This window comes from Pleurodeles waltl, chromosome 5 (assembly GCF_031143425.1).
Source record: "Pleurodeles waltl isolate 20211129_DDA chromosome 5, aPleWal1.hap1.20221129, whole genome shotgun sequence".
In the NCBI taxonomy this organism is placed as follows: Eukaryota; Metazoa; Chordata; class Amphibia; order Caudata; family Salamandridae; genus Pleurodeles; species Pleurodeles waltl.
Genome location: NC_090444.1, coordinates 607362286 through 607387641, shown reverse-complemented (window position 1 = coordinate 607387641; position 25356 = coordinate 607362286). Strand labels below are relative to the sequence as shown.

The window sequence follows — 25356 nt, the reverse complement described above, 5'->3', positions numbered from 1 at the left end:
AATGATAAAGTTGTCATGAGTGCTGTAATACCTGGGGTAACTAGCAGTGCTTGGCGAGTATGCAGGTTATAGTTACTTGAAATAACTGAACTATACAGCTGAATTTCTATGGTTTGTGCAAGTCAATTCAGCACCCAATTATAACATACCTGTAACCTTTGATTTTTTTGTCAGCTATTTTTTTTTTTTGTTTAAACAAAAAGTAATTTTAATTACTAAACTTTTAATCCGACCACTGACACGCAGTGCCAAAGGCTTTGCTTCGGAGGTTACGCAGGGTCTTGCCTGTGGCCAACCCCCCTATAACCGGCCAACCCCCCTATAACCACCCAACCCCATGCCATACATGCCAGGGGTTGGCCGCAAGGCTTGGCCCATCTCCATAACTACCCACAGCCTTTGTCCCTGCACGCCAGGTTATGGCAGCAGGGCTACATATAGAAATGTATTTTCCCTTTAAATATCTCAAACTACTGAACGGATTTACACCAAATTTAAAAAAAACAAAAAAAATGAACAGACCAAAAGCCATCTTTTTTTGCCAAATTTGGTGTAATTCTGTTCAATAGTTTAGGGTGTGGGGGTTTAAAGACCCTATGAGAATTAACATGGGAAACACTTTTACGCAACCCCCCCCCCCCCCCCCAAAACATATAAAACACTTTCACGCAACTCCCAGTCCCGCTTGACATATCATCCTGAATCTTTCCATTCACAAGACCAGAGGACACTTTTTGGGAGGGAAAGTTGTGAAGGTTCGTTAAACGTTGCCAATAAAGCAGATACAGCACAATCAAAAAACACTTTTGATGGAAACTAGGTCATAACTGGCGACTCTACATAGTACCTATTATATTATATACATATATGTAGCCTATACAGCGGGTTAAAAAAACTTTGAAGGATGTTTTTCAAGACAATTCATGTTAATAATAATAAAAAAAATTTAAAAAGAAATTAACCTTAGGAAGCCTTCTACAAATTCTTATTGGAAAGAAAGAGGAATGAGGCATTATTAACCAACTGACTGCCATTAAAAAGAGTAAACCGAAAACTAGCATGGAGACTTTCAGAACCTCACAGTACTCCTGTATCTCATCATGCTCAACATGTGATAGGTCATTATTACAAGAGGGTGGTGGGGGAATTGAAATCTGGTATATAGGGCCTGTTGAACACTGCATTAGCTCCCATCTTATCAGGTGGGTAGGTTGCTTATGATTAATGGAAAAGTACCAGGATTACAGGTATCCTTCTCTCCCAGTGGATCCTCATCAGGAGTCATAGCTTTAACATTTAACCAAGGATTCCCTTAAAGAAGACTACCCTACTTGCTTTAGCATCTGAAGCCATGCAGTAATGCCTAGTAATGGCATAAGCAGATTTCCAAGTAGCGGCTTTACAAATTCCAGAAGCCGGTAGATTTCTCAATAGAGCAGCAGTAGCAGCTTTCCCCCTTGTAGAGTGCTCTAGGTCTAGCTAAACTAAACCTGTTCTCACCGGACCATATTTAACTAACAGGTGATCCGATTTCCTGATACTTTAACGTTTTCTTGTCCAGAGTTGAGGTGACCTTTCAGCCGGAGTTGAGCGGTGCGGTAAGGAAGTAGATAGAGCACTATTCTGACTGATGTGAAACTCATGCCACCTTTGGGAGAGAACTGGGATTAGTGCTCATCACCACTTTAGTGGAGTGAAACAGGGTACCCTCAAACTTGGGGCTTGAATTTCACTGGAGTGATGACCACCAGGAAAGCTGCTTTCTAGACGAGATGCTGCAAAGAGGAATTATGTATTTGGTTAAAACAGAGGGCCCATCAATTTGGAAAGAACAATATTAAGTTCCCATGGGAAAAAGTCATTCCTAAATGGAGGGAACACTTTTAGGTCCTTCCAAGAAAATCCTTCACCACTGGAATCCTGTAAAATGTTTTAGTGATATTTCCTCTGTAATAATTAAATCAGGGCTTCTGTTTTTATCAAAGTGTAGGGCATACAGAATGACTACATTTTCTTGGCAGGAAATAGGATTGTGGTTATTTTGTGTACACCCTAGATAAAACCTCTTCCACTTAAATGCATGAGATCTTCTAGTGAAAGGTTTCTTAACCACGCTGAGAATGACCATACACTCCTTGGAAAATACAAATTGCCCACATTGGAGGAATTCAGTAAAGTTCAGGGTTGAGAGGTTGGGATGCAGTATCTGTCTCCCGAACTTCAAAAGGAGATCCCCTGTCAGGACAGCAGCCTCTTGTGGGGCCTCGGATAGATGAAGGTCTAAACCACCATTGGCGAAGCCACTCTAGGGCCTTTGACCCCTGTAGAGATGCTACCTGCAGGGCAGATAAATGTTTAACCTGCAGAAGAGTGCAACCTTTCAGAGTGGTGGATGAGTCACACCTCCAAAGGATACTCTTGCGGACTGTGTATCCTGTGTGACCCCCACTCCCAAGTAGTGCTAGTTTTTGTACAGGGTAAACTAGATTTTTGGAAATGTATTGGAATATCCAGACTTGTTTTGACACCGTTGTGAGAATGCTCCATCCTCTGGCTGATAAAAAGCTCCTCTCACAGTCATCCAGGTCAGGATACAGAAACTATTTGTGTATCCTTAAGGTTACAGCCATACATTCAGAAAGAGTTAGTGGGGCTGATATAAAGCTGAATGGGAAAACTTTGTACTAGTGCAGATATCCCACGGTAAAAACTGAGAAATTTCCAATGTTTTACACCAATCAGAATGTGGAAATAGGCAACTTGAACACCTAGCACACATCCAATGCCCTTGATGCAACTGTAGGTACATTTGGAGCAGAGTCAGCATTCTGAACTTCTTGCAGCATATGTACTCAGAGGTCCAAGATGGATCTGAATTCTTTCTTCGTCCTTTCTTTTTCACTAGAAAGTAACTGGAATAAATTGCCCACTTCCTTTGATGACACATGACCTCCTCTATGGCCTCTTTTTGCATTAAGGTGTTGATGTCCGGTTGCAAGAGGTCTAGCTAGTACTGGGATGTTTCTGCTAGCAGAACAGTTAGAGGAGGGTGAGTAGTTGAAGCAAAGAAAGTAATTATTCTGTACATTTAAGACCCATGCAGCTGCCACTATGACTGAATCCAAAGGAGGATCAGCTCTGAGCAACAGTGGGTCCTGATCAGGAGCCTTGTATTTATTCCTAGAAGGGGTGGATCTCAGAGATGCTGGGGTTAACAATAGCTGCACTACAGGGTTTAGTAGTCCATGCAATTGTGGTTGATGCGCCTTTCTGTGATGTAGGGTTTCAAAGATCAGGAAGAAGTTGTTGCATCACAAACTGACCACAGACAGATTGCAATGTCCCATCACCCAACACAATACCCTTTATACAACACATATACACATATCCCCCACAACTACAACAGTAAAACACCTGCATTCTCACAACGAACACTACTCTGTCCACTAACACAACCTGCCATCACCCACACAACACAAAACTACAGTATACATTTCTCTCAGTCTCAGCCTTCCAGATACACACTCTCTGCTCTTACTAACCAACAACACTATCCGCTGTTTGCCCCACAAAGACCACCTGTCATTATAACAATGCCCAAACCCTGCCTTCAAACACTACATCTACAAACACTCTTCCCCTCTCTTCACCAATAACACACAACCATACAATCCTCACATTTCACTCCACCACACATATTACCTCTTCCAATCATCGCAACTAATACTAACTCCCCTGGCACACATCCATCACCTCTTACACACCTCGTACATTCATCTCCAAAACACATCAACACTCAAATTCCACTCACCAGCACTAACTCACATGCAAATCCCTCACCAAAAACAACTACACCAATATCCCCTCTCACTATTCCACAAAAACAATACCGACCACAAACATCAGCACATCAAATCTACACAAACTTACATTACACTTATCATCATGCCCACTCCCACCCTTAGGACTACACAAAGAATACAAATTCCATCCTATCTCCACCCCTAATTTCTCACTCTTCACAAACACCTACCACAAGCACCCCAACCCAGCAACTTTCATTCACTCGCCTCTCCTCCATTACACAATTTAGAGCCTTACATCATGATCCACATGCTCCTCCACCACCCCTAACCCATACTCCATCCACACTAAACAAACGCAAACAAAATAAAATAAAAAACATGCCACTCATATCAACCTCGCATCCCCTTGTCTATTACATAATAAAACTACCCTACAAAAAACAGTACACTCCTCTCATGGCTCCCTCAGCCACCAAGTCCACCACCCACACACACAGACCAAACAAAATGCCTCCTTAACCTGCTGGAAGAGGAACACTATATTGAAAAGCAAGACTATTGTTATCCTCAAACAGTTATCACAACTATCAACACTCCTGCTCCAAGCTCACATTATACTACTTACCCTTCTCCTAAACAAAACAACACTGCCACTAACACACGTTTTATAAACTGCCAGCTCATAAATGCTCGATCACTCTCAAAAAAGAGAGGCGGTGGACTAGCTATTATATTCAAACAGGCATTGAACCTCAGTAAAACAGACAACATCTCCATACAAGGTTGTCAAGCCCTCCTTACCAGATGCCACCCTACTCCAACTTCCTCCTCCTTTACAGTCCTCCACCTAACAACTCCATATTCCCAGATGCTTTTCTAGACACAGTCTCAAACCTTATTACACTATACTCCAACCTATGCATTCTTGGGGATTTAAACATTTGGTTTGACAAACCCAATATGCCCCATCCAAAAGCTATCACCACTTGCCTAGTCGCACTGAACCTACATCAGATTGTACACAATCCCACACACATCGCTGGTCACATCCTAGATGTCATTTTTGCTAAGCCTGAACTTGTTACTATTCATAGCATCACGCCAATCACTTGGTCAGAACACCATTTGATAACTTTCCGACATACAACTCCACAAATCAACACACCCCACAACTACTTACATACATACACCTATTGACCATGGAGCAAACTCAATTTGGATGACTTAGAAACACAACTATCAGCCAACACAGATCTAGAACCAATTATTTCTGTGTCAGAACTTTATGAGTGGCTACAGGAAGCTTTTGATATCCTAATACCACTCAGAAAAACTAAACACAACAAAAGAAAACCAACACCTTGGAGAAACACAGAACTTAAAAAGATAAAGCAACAAGTCAGAAAGTTGCAGCGGACTTGGCTCAAAACAAACAACGGTCAAGACAAACTGCAGCTACACAAACTTAACAGGATATACAAATCATCAAAAAAGCTATATAAAAAAAAAAAAAGGTACTACTCGAACAGAATTCAAAATGCTCAATCTACAACCAAGGAATTTTATAAAATTCTCAATGAATTTCGAAAACCTACATGCATGGAAGGAAGTCATTCCACTAAAGATTTTGCAAACAAATTGGCAACTCACTACACAACCAAGGCACATTGGACTCCTATTTAACCCCTTTGCTGCCAGGCCTTTTCCCCCTCCTGTGCCAGGCCTTTTTTTTGCCTATTTGGGGCAGTTCGCGCTTAGGCCCTCATAACTTTTTGTCCACATAAGCTAGCCAAGCCAAATTTGCGTCCTTTTTTCCCAATATCCTAGGGATTCTAGAGGTACCCAGACTTTGTGGGTTCCCCTGAAGGAGGCCAAGAAATTAGCCAAAATACAGTGAAAAATGTGTTTTTTGTTTTTTTAAAAATGGGAGAAAGTGGCTACAGAAGAAGGCTTGTGGTTTTTCCCCCTGAAAATGGCATCATGCTAAACTCACCAGCTTCCCAGCTTTCAGGAACAGGCAGACTTGAATCAGAAAACCCAATTTTTCAACACAAATTTGGCATTTTACCTGTTTGACAAGTATATTTTACCCATTGTTCTAATTATGTATTATATGTGCATGTGTGTGTGTATGTGTTGTTTCTGTGCTTGGCATGTTCGTGGGTCATTGCATGGCTTCTGGGTGGGTTGTTATACAAGATATCCAGGAATTCCTTCTCTCATCTTTTCACACTTATCTACCCATCATCATAGGTCATGTCTCTATCAAACTATCCTCCATTCTCACTCTTACTCATCCCAAATCCTTTCTTCTTTCATCTCCTAATTAACTCTGCCTAAGCTCTTGCCTCCGCTTCCACATCTAACTCACCAAACCTCACTCTACTACTGTGACCTTCCACACAACCCTACTAAATTCTCCCGCATTTCTCTCACCCTGCTAATATGCTCTCCCTAACCCTTCCACATACTCTTCCCTCCTCCATCCCCCTTTACTCATCCCAAGCCTTTGGATTGAGTAAATTAAGGAAATATTCCCAATTAATACTTCTGGATTTCTTTCCTCCTCCACCCCTCCATTACTCCAGTCAATCTAACTAACAAACTCTCATATCTGCAGCTCAAATTAACTCATAAGAATACTAAAACTGTACTCATTATCTCGCGATACTAATCCATCACTAATTCTTGTTGGGTTCCAGAGTACAGTGCTACTCACCAAAAAGTGCTTTGACGAAGTTTTTACTATCTTTCCGTCCCGAAACCCGGAGCGAAAAGGAACACGTCCGAACCCGAGGGCGGAAAAAAAAACAATCTAAGATGGAGCCGACGCCCATGCGCAATGGAAGCAAAGAGGAGGAGTCCCTCGGTCTCGTGACTCGAAAGACTTCTTCGAAGAAAAACAACTTTTAACACTCCGACCCAACACCAGATGGCGGACTGTGCACAACATGTAATCTGCAGCAACAGATGCCATCGAACATACAATGTCACACCACTCTCTAATCAAGACATCGTTGAATGCCAACAGATAATCCACTGGTGACACTTGCCTGGGGCGTATCCAGCAGTGTAGAATAAAAGGCTCTCATGGAAGACAGAGGTGGTGTGGACTAAAATGTTTTTGCCTTCTAGACGTTGTTAGTGATACAGAATGGTGGCAAATAGGACTCCTTGTTCTGAGGCATGGTTGCGAACTCCTAGGTGTGCAGTTCTTGCAATTGTAAGAGGCACAGATGAAGTATCAGGAGAGAAACTTGGAGCAGAAGTTCTTAGGAGAGAGTGTACAAGACCTGGAAGGAGAGTATGCTCAAGTATCCTCAGAGTGAGAAAAAGAAAGCACTGGCAACAAACTTTCCAACCACCTTCCAGAAACAGACAGGTAATTTTGACCTAGAAAGTGATGGGTCTAGATTCAACCAAGTTCACGGATATGATTTAGACCTTTGGGTGATGTATGATGAGGCGTTTCCACAACATGTGTCAGTAAAGATATGCATTTTCTTCAATGTTGTGCATTTTTTATTTATTTATTTCTACATGCCTCAATGGCTTTGCCATCAATATTTTGCAGGTGGTCCGACAGTGACATGTGTCTCGAAGCCATGCCACAAGTCTTCAACACCAATGAATGTTGAACTGACTGCAAAGGCTGACTCAGCGTCAAGGAGTGTCTTGATGTCGACTGATGGGGTCTCTTTGCCAGTGATGTGACTCGAGGTTGAGCACTGGGTGTGTTCTAATGTCAAACGATGAGCTGATCCCCTCTTCAACACCATCTTTGACATTGACAGCATACATACCAGTATCTTCCTCAACCAGGTTCTTGTTTTCAGGTGTTCATAAGATGGGGTTCTTAATAGAAGTGAGGAATGCTCTTTGGAGGAAGACTGGTATTCCACAGCCTCTTGTGGATGATCCGCATTCCTGGAGTCCAGGAAACCTGATCTTCTCCCTGCCCTGGAGTACAACTAGACAGTTTCTGGCAGTGATGATAGGTGTCAGAATGGTGGGGGTCTGGCAGGTAGACAATACAGACTTTTTGTGAAAGCTTCTTTTTGGTCAGAAAAGAAAAAAAAAAGACGGGGCTCAGTGCCCCAACATCAGGAGCAGGCACACTGAACTGACTTCACCTGCAAGGCATGATGGATACAGGCTCTCACCAGCACAGTGCCAATTTTACATTTACTCTTTTTAAAGGTTAAGAATGTCTTGTATGTTTCTTTGCAATAAAGGTTTGTTTAAGACTTCCTATGGTCAGGTTTTTTTTCTTTTTAAGAAACATGAACTGTTGGATTCTATACTTTAAAAAGAAAAAATAAATGCAATCTGGCCATTTTTTACCCTCCAAAGGCTGCACATTGATTATGTTTATATATGGAAAATACCACTTACCCAGTGTACATCTGTCTGGGGCATGTAGTGCTGCATATTCACATGCTGTGCATAGTTGTCCACCATCTAGTGTTAGGCTCAGAGTGTTACAAGTTTTTCTTCGAAGAAGTCTTAAGTCACAAGAGTGTGACTCCCCTTCGATGATAGTGAGGAGGGAGTCACTCGATCCAGTGACTCCGAAAATACTTCTAAGAAAAACGTGCAACACTCAGTCCCAAACACTAGATGGGGGAATAATGCATAGCGTACTTGGAAAAATTATCCCTCTAGAGCAGATGTCTTCAAACTGGGGGCACATATTTTAAGCAGAATGATTTTTTTATTTTTCAACGGGGGGGGGGGTGGGGGGCATTAAAAAGTTTGGAGACCACTGCTCTAGAGTGAATGCTTGCATTTCAATCACTCTGCTTAATGAAGTAATTGCTACCAAGAAAGCACATTTTCATGTGGGAAATTAAATCACAATGCATGGGCTCGAATGGTGGCCCCATTAATCTTTTGAGTACAATATTAAGATTCCATCCTGTTTCTCCAGATAATACATTGAGCTGGATGTACGGGAACATGGAAGTCATGTAATCTTATTTTTATAGTAGGAGAATTATGTCCACGTGAAAATGATCTGACAGGATATATAGATTTAGAAGTCGGAGGTCTAAAATGCGTCTGAGTACCATAATTTTTTGGTATCAGGAAATAAAAGTGAATATACTACCGTTGTGATAATGGAACTGTTTCTATTGCTCTTTTAAATAATAGAGATTGTACCTCTTGTTTTAACAGAACAATGTGTTCTGGAGAGTGTGAGAGCGAGGGGGAATGTTCGGTGGAGTAGAAATGAGTTCTAGGCAGTAACCATTGCGGATAATTGAAAGAACCCACTGATCTGTGGTGATGTTTTGCCAGTGAGTGGAACTGGTGCAGTCTTCCTCCCACAGGAGACATGTGGGATTATGGGATGTTGAGGAAGTCCTTGTTTTGGGGGAGTGGTGAGATTGAGGTATTACATTTTCCTCTGGATCTAGTGTGTTGGCCCCTGTAAGAGCCTCTAAATGATCCTCTTGGATCTTTGCTGCGTTTTTTTAGGTTGTGGGTGGAAGCCTCTGTAGTTTGGGGTTTGTAACCTCCCCTAAACTGCTGTCTGCGAAAGGAACCCCACGAAGGTGCAGTATATAGGGCTCCCATGGCTTTAGCAGTGTCAGAATCTTGAGTCCTGAACTTCAGGTCCAAAAAGGTGTTCCTTATTGAAAGGCATGTTGAGCACTAAATGCTGTATTTGAGGTTTAAACCCAGAGGATCTTAGCCATGCATGTCTACGAATTATTATGCTAGTGTTGATAATTCCAGCTGCAGTATCAGCTGCGTTGAGGGCAGATCTAACTTGATTAGTGATCACTTGACCCGCTTCAACACTTTGCTGTGCTCTTTTCTAATGCTCTTTGGGTAAATATTGCAAAAACTCTTGCATTCCATCCCAGTGTGCCCTGTCATAACTTGCTAACAGGGCTTGGGAATTGGCAATACACCATTGGTTAGCTGCTTGTGTAGCTACCCTTTAACCGCAGCATCAAACTTTCTTTGCCCGGGTGGGTGTTATTGGGTGGTGGTGGTGTGGTGGTGGAACGTCGGCTCGGAGGTGGAGCTTTTAATGTGTTTGCTAGACTCCAACCCAGAAACAGACATGGCCTGCTGATGGGGTTACTTGGTCTTTTTCAGCACTGAAAAAGAGGGTTGTCGCCAACAAATTCCTTTAGGATGGAACCATGGCTTTCTGGCAGTGGTGCACCCAAGGCCTTAGTAGGCTTCTTGGAAGTGGGTGTAAGGGCAGGTGTACTCACATGCTGAGCTGCAGTGAGTGGTTGTCTGTCTTCATCTGAATCTGCTTTGAAGATAGTGCCCTGAATCGAAACAGCCATCTGTGCCTGCTCGACCTCTAAGGTGTTGGGGGAATTCTGTATACTGCAACACTATTTTGAGTCTTCTTGCCCTCCGGGCACGCAGTCTTTTTACCTAAACCACAGACAGGCTTCACCGAAAGGGCGCTCTCTTGTTCCTGACTGTACTATCCCATCGATTGCAGATCAAAACGCTATTGATACAATACCGACGTTAGTATAAAGTCAATAAAGTTTCCGAATCGAAAGTGAGTGAGGAAACTCATCCGAACCAGACAGCAGAAAGAAAACAATCTAGCAAAGGAATCTATGCCCATGCGCACTATCGAGAGGAGGCTTGAGAGAAAATACTTATTTTAAGAAAAACTTGTAACACTCAAGAGCCCAACACTAGAAGGCAGATGACTGCACAGCATGTGTATCTGCAGCTACACCTGCCATCGGATATATATGCACACATATTTTCATGGAAATGACAAACCACAGAAATTCTGCAGAAGTGATTTCAAACTTGTGTCCTAAAGCAACGACAACCTGCAGTTACCAATAATTTTATTCCAAATGTTGCAGTGATTATTTGAAAGATGCCATAGAAGATGACTGATGGAATTTATGGGGCAGTTACTGCATGGCGAGGGCCCAAGTTATAGTTACTTGAGCTAGCCATAACTATCTGAATTTCAATGGTTTTATGCATTTGAAATGTGAGCCTACCTATAGCATCCCCATCCTTGTTTAAGTGAATTTCATAAGTTTCCTAACTATGATTCTCTCTCCCCCCACCCCTAAAATGCTAAATTACTTTATATTAATCCAACCTTAGGCATGCACAAAATGTTAGGGTTTACTTTACAGAAAGGCTTCTTTGTAGGCCAATTTGTACTTTAAGGGGAGCTGTGTGCCTCCCACTTTTACCTGGGCAGATATCAATTTTGGGAACATTCCCCTCGGCCCGGCCTCTAGTGCCTGAATGCCCTGCCCACACTTGTGGGCAGAACTTTTAAATGCTTACAACTATTGATGAGGACCCCTTGGAAAGGAACCAGGCCGATAAGGTATTGGTGACTGTTCATCAAGCTTCACTGGACAACAGAGAAACCCAGCCAGAGCAAGACTTTAGGCTTTGCAACTTTAAGCAACGCTCCAACCCTTCACACTCAGTGCATTTTAAAGATTATTATTACGGTTTGAGTAGCAATAATCAATGAAAATTAATTCGAAGCTAGTCAAGCTATACCACCACCATTCATGTAGACTACTTACTAAATGTGAGCAGCGACCATTCTGGTTTACATGCAACAGAAACTTGGAAAAGGGTGAAAATCCCAAAACTATGTGATAAAATTTTTATTGGGAATAATGCCTAAACTGCTTGTTAATTAGTAGGCATGTACTTCAACATTAAAGAACCAACATGATTTTTAAAAAAAACTCGATAAATGGGTCACATTTTCATTATTACAACCAGGGTGTTGTAAGCTACAAGCACACAAGGTATACAACCATTTTGGGATAAATACACATCTATGGTTATAGATCCTATTAGAGAACTCAATTTACAACTGTCATTTAATAAGAAACAGGCAAGCAGCCTTTTCTTGTCAGAAAAAATACGCTTACAAATCGAAAAAGAAAAAAAAAGAAAAAACCTTCACAAGTTAGAACTGCCACAGTGCACACACATCGCAACCAAGTATATTATTTAGAGTGCCTTTCAACATACACACCACCCTCGCTCTTAGCCTGCATCAGTCTCAAGACTGAGCCATTTTATTCTTTAAAGTTGTCAAGACAAGTGCTAAAGAGGGGATGGTGTGTATTACGGTTAAAGTTCCTTTACAATGAGATTTTTTTTAAAGGGCCACTACACAATCTTCTACAATATGGTGGCTAGCATACTTTGTGACAGTGGCTCCCACCGTTTGTTCTTCGAACTAGATGGGTGTGCTAAATCTCTTAATAAAAAGACACAAGATACAAAGCAACATTTTTTACTTGTAGTAAAAAAATTACATTTTATACAGATAAAATGTAGAACCCTGAAATACTGACATTCTCTTCCGTGCACAACGTTGAGGTTCTCTTACAAGTTACTTTAAAACGGCAATTAAAAAAAACAAAAAAAAAAATGTACAAAAAAAAAACTCAACTCTGAAGCATCAAAAAAAAAGGAACCCGCAGGCACTTCCTCATGGAATGTTCTTTAAAAATGACTACTAAAGAAAAGTCAAGTCGTTTTCTTGTGAAGGATTGTGACATAGTAATCAGTTCATTTTATGTGGGCATTTAATAATATCCTTGGTGGTATTGCTGACTCCATGGCTTCTGACCCCAGAAATTCTGTATGGAAGAAAGGAAATAATCAGGTTTCTTTTGTTAGCCAATAACCAAAGCATGTAAAAGTTTAACAGCAGAGTCTTCACCTCGTATCAAGCTCAAACCCTAGTAGCGCAAAATTAAATCTTGGCTGAGAATTTCACGTAATTATCAATACAGTTGTTCGTTGGTGGCTGAGAATGTCCTTGAGTGTTAATGTTCTATACGGCACGAGTGTGCAGACAGTTGGAAATAGTATTTAATGAGACAAAAAAATAATAATAATAATAAACAACTTACACCCTGCTGCTGCCACTGGCTGTAGCCCTGAGATGGATTTTTGTAACCACGGTTATTTCCTCTCCCTCTGAAGTTCTGAAATGAATAAACAAATGTATCAGTGTGAATGTCAGCTGTAAACCTGTTACATAAATATTTTAACACACCCTTCTCCCTATTAAATACGGAGTATCAGGGCCACTTGCTGGACTCCACCCAGTCTAACTGGATCAGCGGTTTGTAAGGATGACAAAAGCAGCACATTCAATATCATGTAATATACCAATATCACCCATAACTGTATCCTAGTGTACCCCGTTCATAACCTAGCGACAAATGGGGCAATGATTCTGGCCAGGTATGTATGAAGTAAAGTTCAGTCAGCACAACTGTTTGTGTAGTCTTCAACCTCCAGGTTGATAATTTCTTTATGTACTATAAAAAGGGAACAGGACAATTTGTCAGTCAGTTACCTGGTTATAGTTCCCTCTGCTGGGTATTCCTCCCCCTCCTCGGCTGTAGTTTCCTCGACCAGAATATCCTCCGCCTCCACCTCCACCTCCACCTCTGCTAGGGTACACGGGTCCGCGGGGGTATGGATACCCAATAGATCCACCACCGCCACCTCGCTGTGGCAGATTTCCTCGCCGGTTATATCCGCCACCGCGGTTACCTGGGACTGATTAATGTAGAATTCGGTCAGCATTGCAGAAAGTAAACTATTCAATCTAAACAATCTCTTAACGTCTATGCAAGTAAAATAGGTTGCCTCTAACAAAAGTAGTAACCTGCTGAAGCATAAATATGCATAAACTACCAGACATGGGAAAATATGTACGAAGAGCTGCCACATGTATAGATAGTCAGAATCTGCACCATGACTTTTTGGGATACATGCCCTATAATCTACCGTTAAACAGCTGTATATCACACCCAGATTACGTATTCTCATGGCTCCTAACATAAGGAGCTCTTCCTCTGCGCCCCAACATATTAACGTGTTGCTTCCATTGGGTCTTCTAACTTTGATATCTACATGCTCCGAATAAAAAACGCTAGATCCGTGACAATTTCTGGTAAAAAGTTGCATTCACAAACCTCCAACACCTTCTATAAACATCCAATACCAATTTAGAATTGTAAAACTACTCCCCACTTGTAAATTAACACTAAACTACTTACCACCACCTCTAAAGTTGCCACGCATATTATACATTCCTCCACCGCCTCGTCCTCTGTGACCTTGGCCGCCATGACTAGGCCCACCTCCACCTCTGTTAAACTGAGATTTGCCGCCTTTGTTCTTGTTAGTTTTCTTGTTGCCAGTGTTTTGCTTTTTCTCTGGCGGAAGAGACTTCTTACTTTCTTCCTTATATTCTTCCAAGAGTTTTTGTGCATCTTCCTTTGGCAATTCAACATATATTACTTCATCAAAGCAATCACCAACTTCAGGGAGAGTAAAATTCCCTAACAGAATGAAGGACAGTAATATGGTTAGCTTTTTAGGATACCTCCACCACCCCAGTGACTATAGAAGTCAAATTGCTAGCTACGGCACTGCTACCTTTCTAGCATGTACAAATTACCCTAGAAGTAAAACTTCTTTTAGGCACGATTATAAACCATTGAAACTGCTCAGTGGGACTGCCACATGCGTGCTTACAACAGCTGATATTGCTGGACCCCAAGTTTCGGGACCTACTGGCAAAGTTTTATGTGGCACCTTACACTTCAGTGTATGAGCCAGGTTTAGCAGAATGGTTTGTACTTTAGTACAATTATGCACACCTTTCATTTTAAGAACGGCATGTTCAGGAAGATCTTTCCCCTCCACCTCTGCCTTCTTCTGCGTTCTCTGCTTATATTCTTCATCTGTTGGGCAAACAACAACTGCTTTGCGTTTGAAGCCTGCAAAGAGGCACATTTTTCTCCTTTGAGCAGCTGCTGACACATTTGTCTGGGGAGGAAAAGAAAGCTTTCTGCTTAGCCAGTGACAACAACTTAACACAACTTGCAAGACTTTCATAAACCTATTGCGGCCTTAACTTACAGACCACTTAAAGATATACTAGATACTATTAATGTGTCCAACGCAACTTGCTTAGGCTTAAATCTAAAATTGCCTTTTCTGGCTATACGAGTAGAATTACAATGTAGTGTTTGCATTAAACATGTACGTTTATTTTGTTTTTTTATTAATACCTGATCTAGAATGAAGTTCCGCTTCTTACGTGCTGCAATCTCAATGAATTTGCCAAGACACTGCGGGGCCCTTTGCAATAATGTATTCAGTTTCCCGGTGTCGGACATTTGTTTTTTGAATCCAGAAACCTGTAAAATAGCATTTTTTTAATAAAAAAACCCACATTATACAGTGTTACAAAAAGGTATCTGGTCAGCGCGCACACACACACACACACACACACACTAGCAGTAGTAGCTCCTCCGTAAATCATTACTGGTTGGTGGCACAGTTCATACTCCAGTGTTCTAAAGATAGATATATATATAGATAGATAGATATATATAGATATAGATATATATATATATAGATATATATACGCATGATCTCGATAAGCAGAAAAAGGTCAAAATTCGTATTTGGTGTTTGAAGCCTTACCATCATTTTATCCATAATGGTATTTGTCCCAAGGATGTTGTATTTTCCCGGATTCTCTGCTGCATGCTTCGAGACCCATGTAGTTTTTCCTGCTCCAGGTAATCCAACCAGCATAATCACCTATCAAAAGAAAATGGTACAATTTCACACAAGGGACATTCAACACGAATCTTATAATAGGTGCAATAATTTAGGTTGCGATGCCCCTTTAGACGACCTTTGAAGGTCCAGTGGTATTTAAAGTTTAAGTTGGCCGGTGTAAGCACATCAATTAGGGGCCAATAACTAGACCTCGTTGGGCAGCCAAGCCATTTAACACCATGTTGCTCTTTTCAATGTATATTGGACTACTCGATAAGCATCCCCTTAACTATTTCTATATATAAATCCCCCGTAATCCTATTAAATATGCACTATCCTTTGAGTAGCTCTCCAGTCTGAACGGACTTTCGTGAGCATTAAAATGGCACAAAAGGTAACTAACCCCTTTGTCCATAGTGCAGGCATACAATCAATGACATCTCGTAACATGATGGCTTTAAGAGGTAGATTTTTTTGTTTCGTTTCAGAGTACCAACTCGAGTGTGTAACCTAATGTACATATTAAGTTGACCAAGTAGGGGCCAGACCATTTCAGCGTTGTACACCAAAATAGAAAGAGGTGGTCAGCGGTCAGAGACCAAAATGAACTGCTGCATCCACATCTGACAAGACAAAACAATTTAGTACCATTTAAGGCCTGGGCGTAACGACGGCTCAGGTACCACCACACCCTTCCCTTCCTGCAAACGTGCTTACTAATTCATTTTCACATTACTGTGTCACATAAAAACGTGTTCAAAATGTGACCACACCCTCTTGTCAATACCACAGTAGACTACGTGGCCTGAAGATTACCTGACCATACCACCGCCCTAGGATGTTTTTTTTTTTTTTTTTTTAATGACAGCGCTCCATTCATTTACATGGCTCTGCAGTCGCATGTAAATGAAGATAGCCTTGAGGAGCAAAAGAAGCCTTTTTAGGCTGTATTCATTAACATGCCGCAGCTGAAGTTTATATAAAGCGTTAGGACGGTACTGCTGAGTCGCAGGGGTCTGGATCAATCTATGTGAAGTCAGGGCACATAGTCCACCCCCCCCCACCCCCCCGCCCCAGAGAACCGCATACAAGAGCGTGTACACTTCAGATGAAAAATAAGCGCAGGTTAAACTAAAAGGAAACTATACTATTTTACTTCATGAAACTACTGTCGGTTATTAATGTAATCACTGCAGATGTCTGGGTGGCACAGTTCCATCTTGATTGGATCAGTGAAGAATAGCGTCTTCTTCATAGTTCTATAAGAATTCAGGCTCTATATAAAGTGAATATTTTTGTATGTCTTTGCACTCCTTGTAATGACATTACCCCATAACCATAGTATTCGTCACCATGAAGATAAGTGACTCCATTATTGGTAACCACTGCACACATTTACATTTGTTTCCGGGAGTGGGCACCTTGGTAAAAAGGCATATTTCCTTCTTAATTCTCTATCTGCTTCCCAGCACAGGAACATTTCTATTGCTTTAATTAGGTCCCAGATCACCAATGTTGGACACGAAAAAGAGCCCAAGCAACAGTGAGAGGGGCTAAACGTTCTCTCTCTTTTCATAGTGACAAAGTGCACTTTAGGCATATGACCCAGGAGTAGTGTCCCGATTGTGTGCGCAGAGTATAAAAACACTGTGCTGTAGGTGCTACAGCTGCATTCAGGTGCATACTCGCTGTGCCAATGTTACTTTGAGCCTCGGAACCCTTGCTAAAGGTCACACGCTAGTTTCCAAATGGAGGTCAGGCATGGTGGGGGAAGAAGTGAAAAGATGTAGCCCGTTTCTCAGGGCTACAACAATTGTTAGTGCAGCAGGCGGGGTTGCACTGGGGACCCACAGCATCTTAATTGTACTGTTTTTGGTCAGTGTTTGAATACTTGCTCCCCCCCTCCCCAACAACCAAGTCCCACATTTAGTCGACGATTAAGAGATACAGAAAGCCACCTCTTGAAAGATCTCTTGATCCCAGCCCGAACGATCGTCTGCCACCTTCCCACTCCCTGAATCCTTGCCATAGTTTCAGAAGGGACCCAAACTTCAAAACATTTTGCTTAGAGGGATCCGGGTAAAAAAATTCTGAAAACCTCTTGACTAATCAGTGCCGCTTTACTACTCTTGCTTCTGGTAGGTTTGAGACCCTTCCATTCATGCAGCTACATTAAACTGATGTTTCTGCCCCACAATCGATAGCCCTTAAAGCACACTGAAACCAGCAGGTAAAACTGATGAACCACTATCTTGTCCATATTGTTTTAATCAACAATTAACTGCGCTCAAGTGAAAGGAGATCATTCCGATTGAAAGACATCAATTCATACAGGTTGAAGAATCGAGCATAGACACGCTTTTACTTACGATGTCTACATAAAGTGGCTGAATACATATTTTCTCTATTTCCTCCCAATATAATCCACAGATTGCTTTAAATTACTTTTCACCCATCACATCGGGGTGCTACATTAGTCTACCCTACGATTTCTAGAGTCTAATCTAGAAGACCGGGTAGCAAATGCACGTTCCATTCTTACCCAGTGCCGGACCAGGTTGGTCCTCAGTTTGTGGTTAGAAAGCAACTTAAAATTAAAGATCGGATAGACCAGTCCGGTTAACTTGGATCAAACGCATCTATTGGCTGTCTACGCTGCTAATTCATGGTCAAGCCTTCGAGTCTAAGTGACAAGTCATGAGTTGCCCAGGCTGTAACAACAGGACAGACAGCGAATCTCTACGGGTACCATTGCTAGCCAAGTCTCAAGTGCAGACAGTAACTAAAGACTTAGCCTTCTACTACCATCCCACATACATCTCTATAAAGAAAGGGGGGGGGGGGGGGGGGGGGGGGGGAGAAAAGCTCGGGAGAGCAAAAGCTCACCAGCACTGTCGTGGATTTTGCAGCCAGATACACTGTGCCTTTCTTTGCTAGCAGACAAAGACAGACGTCACAGCTCCGGTTTGTGTCAATTCTCAGCTTAAACTAACCACCCAGTTCTACAGAGCAAAACTCCCAGGGCAATGACAACACTTCACACCCATCCCCCCCCCCCCCCCCCCCCATTCAAACTTCAAACTGGCTCTGCCATCAATAAAAAGGGAATTACAGCAGGCGCCTGCATAACCTTGCAGAAATGCTGGAAAACAACCAGGGTACCTTAAAGCATGGAAAGAACCAATAATTAATCACCAAGGTTGGTTTCTACGTCAGTTAACTCAACTATATTAGTATGAATTAAGATGTGGTAAATAATCCTTACCTCACAATCTTTCTTACTGTCTGGTCCAATAGGTCCTCGAGTGCGCTCTTCCAATGGAACATCCTGGATGAACGTGTATCCTTCAAGTATGGGGAAGTATGGTTCAGCCTTTTGTCCAAAGTTGAACTCAATTGCGCAGTTGTGGCAAAGAACATGAGGGAAGAGAGGCTCTTGTATGACATCCTTGTCAATTTTAAACGCTACACCCAGATCCTTACCATTTCTGGTGTAGGAAAGCTCAATGCCGTCATCGCCATCAAAATTCTGCAAAACAAAGTTGATTTGCATGCTTAGACAATAGGTGGTATATTCATTAATAGACCACTTAGTAACTGAAAAAAATCGTGTCGGTATCAATTTGGAAACAATCGATTGCGGTCCACCTTGATGGTGTAAACTGAAGTATAATGCCCAAAAATGCTCAAAGATGAGTAGAAGCAACTTAACTGGAAGAGCTACAACGGAAAAACTGAGTCAGAAGGTAACTTACAACAAAGCATCCAATCACGTCATTTTCATCGTACTTCTCGCCATAGTCCTCGGTGGTGCAATTGATGTTTTTTAGGCCTTTCATGGAGTAGCCATAAGAATTTTCTTCCTCACCTGCACACGATGAAAGGTCACAACAGTGTCAACTCCTAGCTTTTTTGAGTGTTAATTCTCAAAGGTGGAATAATGAGGTAGTCCGACATAAATAGGTTACATGGGAGGCGTTTATAAAATCTGATAAGCTAATAGGCACCTACAAATACTTAAGCACTTCATTATCCCCCGATCAGGAAAATAATCAGCTGTATTTTAAATGGGAGGCGCAAAAGAAATCGAAATACCGCACCCTCCCCTTACAAAAGTAGGGTACAGCGCAGGTCACCCATCTTAAAATTGATTCCAAGTGCCCTCTAACCCGAAATAAACCCTCCCCGCCCCTCAATGCTGGAAGCAAGTGCCGCTATGTCGGCTCCCAAACCAACCACGCCTTTACTACAAAAATAGTCGGTTATCCCTTAACTCTCATGCATATAACAGATCTTAAAAAAATGCAGCAGAACCATACGTCTGGGAAGACTACTCAGCGAAATTCGATCATTGCATTGAAATAAATCAAGATTAACTTACCCAGAAGCATTCCACATTTGTTTAATGACCAGCCAACACGCACTTCGTGTATATCTATGTCTTTAGTATACAAGTGTTTAACTGGGATCTTCTCAGTCACCTGGTTCAAAAAAATATGAGTCAAGCCAGCTTTAGTGCAGAACCTTGGTTAAGCTGAACATTACCCATCATGCCAGAAGTTTAGTGAATGGCAGATAGTCCCTCAACAGGACGGGAGTGATACGCATTACCAACGATCAGTACCACCCTCGAAACTAAACAAGTACATGTATGATGGCCACCAATCATGCTGCCGGTTATTCGCGGCAATAGCCAGATGGGGCGGTGGAAGCTCGAAAATGCTTGACAGTAAAGGTCAAATTGCCGGACAATCAGCGCAACAAGCACGAATGGGCTTTTAAGGATATGCAGAAACGTGCATGATAGCGAACCATAGATCTGATTAATGCTATTAAGTCAAATCCTCTGGCATGATGGTGCAAAGCGACTTAAATAATCACATGTGTAGGTCACACTTGGCAAATTCAAACATCGCTACCCCACTTTCCTTAGCACAAATACTTACCATTTATAGATCCGAAAGTAAGACCCAAAAAACCACGCCTATGTCCTCAGAATGGCGGGAAACAGGGTAATGGCAGTGGCAGAACTACAAGGTGTATTTTTATATTTGTCGAGTCCCTATTCCATGACCTCTGTTCCCAAAACACTAGGCAATTTTACGTACCTTAAATGACAAGTATTTCAAGTGCAGTAGCGGCACTGAGTGATCGCGTTATGTCCCAAGCCCCAAAAAAGTAGGACAAAAACTCGTTGTAACTGCTCCACTATGTGTTGTGCGTTGCTCCGAAATCCATGAAAAAAATGCTTCTACAATAATGCAGCAGACTACATCGATCACTAATTCAGTCGCTGCGTAGAGCACAACGAGTTAAATATCAGGCCCACCCAATAAATAAATAAAACTAACCTTCATCTCAAAGCAGACTTTGCCTTTAGAAACTCCATAGGAAGCCCTCCCTCCAGCCCAAAGGAAGGCAAAGCTTTCCATGGTCAGAGAAGAAGCACTTAAGCGATCTCTTGAGATTTTGAAGTGAAGATCACTGTTATCTGTCAAGACAATAAACATGACAGATTATTTGGTCTTAAACCATTCAGATGCCTGGATTATAGTTTACAGAAAGCATCATCAGTATTTGCAAAATTCACATGTTACAAGCATATGTCCTAATAGACTACTGCACAAACTAAGCATATTACAGCCAGCAGTCAACAGGGGCTGGAACAACCTGATGTTACGCCAACTATGGAATAGAGGTAAGTTAACACAATATTCGTTTGGTATTCATTGCAACGTTGCTTCTTTGACATTATTGCAAGCGATGTAAAACTTGCAATACAATTCGGCAAAGTCAGTACATTAAATCTTAAGTGCATTTGATTAAGTAATTTTAAACTGAGCGTGTTGGCATTTTGGAAAACGCCTCAATGCAATTAATGGCACACAATGCAATGTGGATGTTAAAGAATGTACAAAGCAAAGTCTGAAATGGGTTGGCAAGTCCCAAGTCCGGTGTATCCGAGTTTACCATCATATATTGTGTTATGAAAAGGCACTTAGTGCGGTTCCACGCGCCCAAGCGAACCAAACTATGTCACCCAAAACAGGTTCCTAGGTGCAACAACGTTTCAGTTGGAACCAACACCATACTGAATAAATGCACGCATCAGTTTGAATCGTCAATGTACTTCGATATTCAGGTCGTGTTTAATAGATTATAGCAACCATAAATGAACGACAAAGCATACGTAATCTACTGTGGACGTCAGCGTTGGAAAAGCCCATGCTTGGGAAAGGTCTTTTTTGTTTCTAAAGCTTTTTGGAATTGACAAAAGGAGCACCCTCCCTCCCCCTAATGAAGTGCATTTAAGTGTATTAAAATTGTGAAGTGCTTTGGGTTCCTACTCTCCATCCAGTAAGGGTCCATTCGTCGCTTTCGGTATCTAATAGACAAAAGGTTGTTCTAGATTGTATTACTTTTAACTTTAACATGGAAAATGTTAAATGCACGCAAATGGAGAGCACCCCGGAACCAAAAATATGCCTCCCATGTACCCCACAACACATAGCTTCGCCCCCCCCTCAAAAAAAAATGTTTGCCCCACAGTATATCCACATACGATACGCTTCTCGACAATGTATTTGCTGCTTTTTTGAGTAAGCGATAGAGGTCCTTTCATCCGATTACATCTCCCACACTTTCTGCACCCCTTGTCCTCACTAGTTCACGTAGTATTGACGAATTTACACACAAATAGTGGACACTCGACTCACGCCACAAGTCAAATGGGTTTCATATAATTCTGAACATGAAGCACTTATGGCAATATTAAAGGCCACCCTGGGTGTCTACAGTGCACTTGTCGCGCTTACGTGACAGGCAACATCGAGGAAGCGGGCTTGATAATGTCCTAAGTGTAATGCAAGGCCAATAAGCAGCAATAACCCAGCTTCAGGCGAATCTTGGCATGTGCATCAACCACTGACTGAATTCCAGGGATACACAAACGACGCTCATACTGCTCACTTCCACGGACAACGCGCGCCAAGTATGTAGCAGGGATACTCAAAGCGCTCCCCCTTCCGACCTTAACAAGCGCCCTCTGCTGTACTAGGCCGCTCTTTACTTGACTGAAAGCCAACATTCCCAAACCCGGTAAACAGGCAAGCAGTCATTTACATTTCAACTCAAGTAAAGGAAAATAATCAAAAGGTGCCCAACAGATCATATCACTGCATTTAGAAGCGTCTATCTGAACTGATGCTTTTAAACTGTATACATCACTCCAAGCCCTGACGCCATTACTTAGCCAGGAAAGTCAGTAGTCAAGCGCACAATTTTGGTGGCCTAGACTATAATGGGAACATTACAATGTATTTATTCAAACAGAGCACATCATAAATGCATGTACTACAAGGCGCTCTGGTAGATAAGAAAAATGAGACCTTGAAAGGAAACAATTGCCTAGGAAAACAACTGTCAAGTTGGGAAGCAGGGATTGATTCCATGTGTTCTGGTTTCACATTGCGCAATTCACATCACAAGTAAATGCTTTGCCTTTAGTCCTTGACACAAGAGGTTAGAATGTGGGTCACAGAGCTTTATGAGGATGCCGACCTCTCACGAAGGCACAGAAAAGTTACCATTCGGCTATCAATTTAATAAAGCAGGAGTGCCAACACAACAGCGCAGAACCACTTGTTTCAAGATGCATGAACAGACTATTGAGACTGGGTGTTCTCTGGGTTAGCCATGTTTTCCTTTCACATACATTTTCTACCTGAACATAAAGTGTTAGGCTAAGAGTACACACTTCGTCACCGGGGAGGCAAAGATTGAAAGATTCCATGAAGGTCATGAGTTATGTTTTTGGTTCTGACAGAGAAGACTCAAAGCATAAGGACATTTTGAGGCCCAAGATTCTACTTCACACCATTTTTAAAAAAGTTACTTTGAGCGGTAGAGGATACCAGTTTAGCCACAGCATTGCCAAATCTGACCCCTACAGAATACCAGAGAATGAAACCATCAACATACCTCCCTGACTCACACTGTCCACTACCTGTACCGCACACGGTTTATAGCGTTTAACGCTACCAATAAAGTCGACTTGTAAACAAGAACGAACTTACATGCATCGAGCGAAACTGCGGTGTCGTCTAGCTTTTCATCTTCCTCCTCAACTGGCGGCTGTGGCGACTTGGCTCTGAAGTGAAAATGCACGGTTTAACAAAAAAAAAACGCATTTAACTCAGTAAAGGTGCTTGTTGTCTTTATTTAAATCCATACCGACTATACTTGTTTTCTTCGATATATTCAAAGTATCCACGGCCATGATCTTCACGTGGCCTCTTGACACCCCTCTTCTTGTCGCCCGCCTTAGCGTCAGATTTAGAGTCACCTGCAAAAGAGTAGGCGATGAAGTTAAGGCATGGATGATTAGCCCATGAATTATGCCAAAATCAGATTGATTTGCAGAGTTGATAGGGACCGCGTTTTAATGAAGCATGAAAATGGGGGGGGGGGCTTCATAGTCAGTAACTAACATATTAGGGCTGTAGACTGGCTCTCTTAAATAAACCCCTAATATTGCGACTTTCCAGAGACGTAACAAACGAGACCATTTCTGTACTAGAAAATGTGTGACTGGTTAAGTAGTGCCTAACAAAAAGGATGAGTCATTGCCACTTTCATAATGTGGCCTACCACCATGTGCGACACACAATAGAGCGGGTACAAAGAGCCCGCGCTGCCCCGCCCTCTATGGCGGCCATTTTCTGCAGCGCCGGGCGTCCGGCTGCAAATGGAGGAGCTGACAGCTGCGCCCCCTCCCCCGCTACAGCATCATGTGGCCGCTACGGTGCCTTTCTAAGGCTCCTGTAGGACCGGACCATACCGCCATAGGAGCTCACCACCGGCTAATGCACAACACACGCCAATGTACTTACCAGCGGCTGCCTGCGCGGTACCCGCGGCCTTCTTGGGCGTCTCCTTCTTAGCTTCCTTCCCGGAGGAAGACCCGTTCTCTCCCTCCTCATCATCCTCGCCCACGGGGATGCCTTCGTCTTCCTCCTCTTCCTCGCCCTCCTGAAAGCCCTGATCATCACCGTTCTCGTCCTCACCGGAAGCCTGTGCCGCGGCGGCAGCCTCGCCTCCTTCCTCGGCCTCATCCTCTTCTTCTTCCTCCTCCTCCATCTCTTCTTCCTCCTCCTCCTCCTCTTCTTCTTCGTCCGCTTCGGGATCAGTGCTAGTGCTGGTCTTGGTCTCCGGCTTAGGCTCGCCAGACCCTCCACCGGCCTCCTCTTCGTCCAGAGCGGTTTGCAGGCGCTCCATAAGTTCAGCCTTCAATCCTTTGTCAGAGAGGTTACGCTTCTTGAGCTCATCCTTAAGTTCGGACACCTTCAGTTTCTTCACGCATATTGGGGAACTCATTGCACCGCTGATGTGCTGCCTTCTCAGGTGGCGGCGTGGAAGCCCAAGATGGCGCCACAAAGCTGGCAGGCGCGCTCACTCGGGGTTCGGAAGGTGTCGGGCACGACCGGAGCTACCAACGGTAGCCGACAAAAGTGGAAAAATCTTGAGGCCCCTGGTAAAAGAGAAGGGGTGCACGCGGACAATCGGGGGCCACCTGTGGTTGCAACAGCGCGACACCTCCGAATGCGTCCAGCCCTTCCTGTCTGCGCGCGATAAAGGGAAGATCTGTCTCGCGAGCACGCAAGGAATAAGGGTGAGAACTCCTAAAGGACGAAGTTGCACGTCACTGCGTCGCTACCACGTGACCCACGTCTTGCTCCCTCCTCCTTTGCCTTTTACTCATTAGAGTCGCGCTTCTTGGAGAAGGGACGTATTTGAGATATATGAGAAGGGACGTATATGAGAAGAGATATGAGAGGGTCTAAGAGTAAATAAATCAGTGGAGGCGAATTCCTACCCTCAGAAGAAGTGCTTCTCTCGTAACATATATGTGGTGTCAGTCGTTCTTCCAGTTAGTTGCTATGTGGGTTTTATGCTTTTTGTGTGT

At 42.7% G+C, this 25356-nt stretch overlaps 1 protein-coding gene across 1 annotated transcript; it reads right to left on the bottom strand.

Annotated features, from left to right (window-relative positions):
• Nucleotides 1-11428: 11428 nt before the first annotated feature.
• Nucleotides 11429-25081, bottom strand: HNRNPU (heterogeneous nuclear ribonucleoprotein U). The gene is made up of 14 exons (XM_069234451.1): nt 24284-25081; nt 23625-23736; nt 23468-23541; nt 20744-20883; nt 19774-19873; nt 19148-19260; nt 18658-18921; nt 15312-15431; nt 14894-15022; nt 14480-14648; nt 13874-14158; nt 13165-13370; nt 12713-12787; nt 11429-12436 (listed from the first exon to the last, which is right to left on the bottom strand). The coding sequence occupies exons 1-14, from the start codon at nt 24765-24767 to the stop codon at nt 12383-12385; spliced, it is 2325 nt and encodes a 774-aa protein (XP_069090552.1). The 5' UTR covers nt 24768-25081; the 3' UTR covers nt 11429-12382.
• Nucleotides 25082-25356: the final 275 nt, after the last annotated feature.

Bases quoted from the DNA above. Each gene is read 5' to 3' on its own strand.
- HNRNPU (XM_069234451.1), bottom strand. From the start codon at position 24,767: ATGAGTTCCCCAATATGCGTGAAGAAACTGAAGGTGTCCGAACTTAAG. The intron at 14,649-14,893 runs GTATTAATAAAA...TTTCCTCCCCAG, and splicing joins GGAACTTCATTCTAGATCAG to ACAAATGTGTCAGCAGCTGC. The intron at 12,788-13,164 runs GTAACTGACTGA...TATTCATTTCAG, and splicing joins GCAGAGGGAACTATAACCAG to AACTTCAGAGGGAGAGGAAA.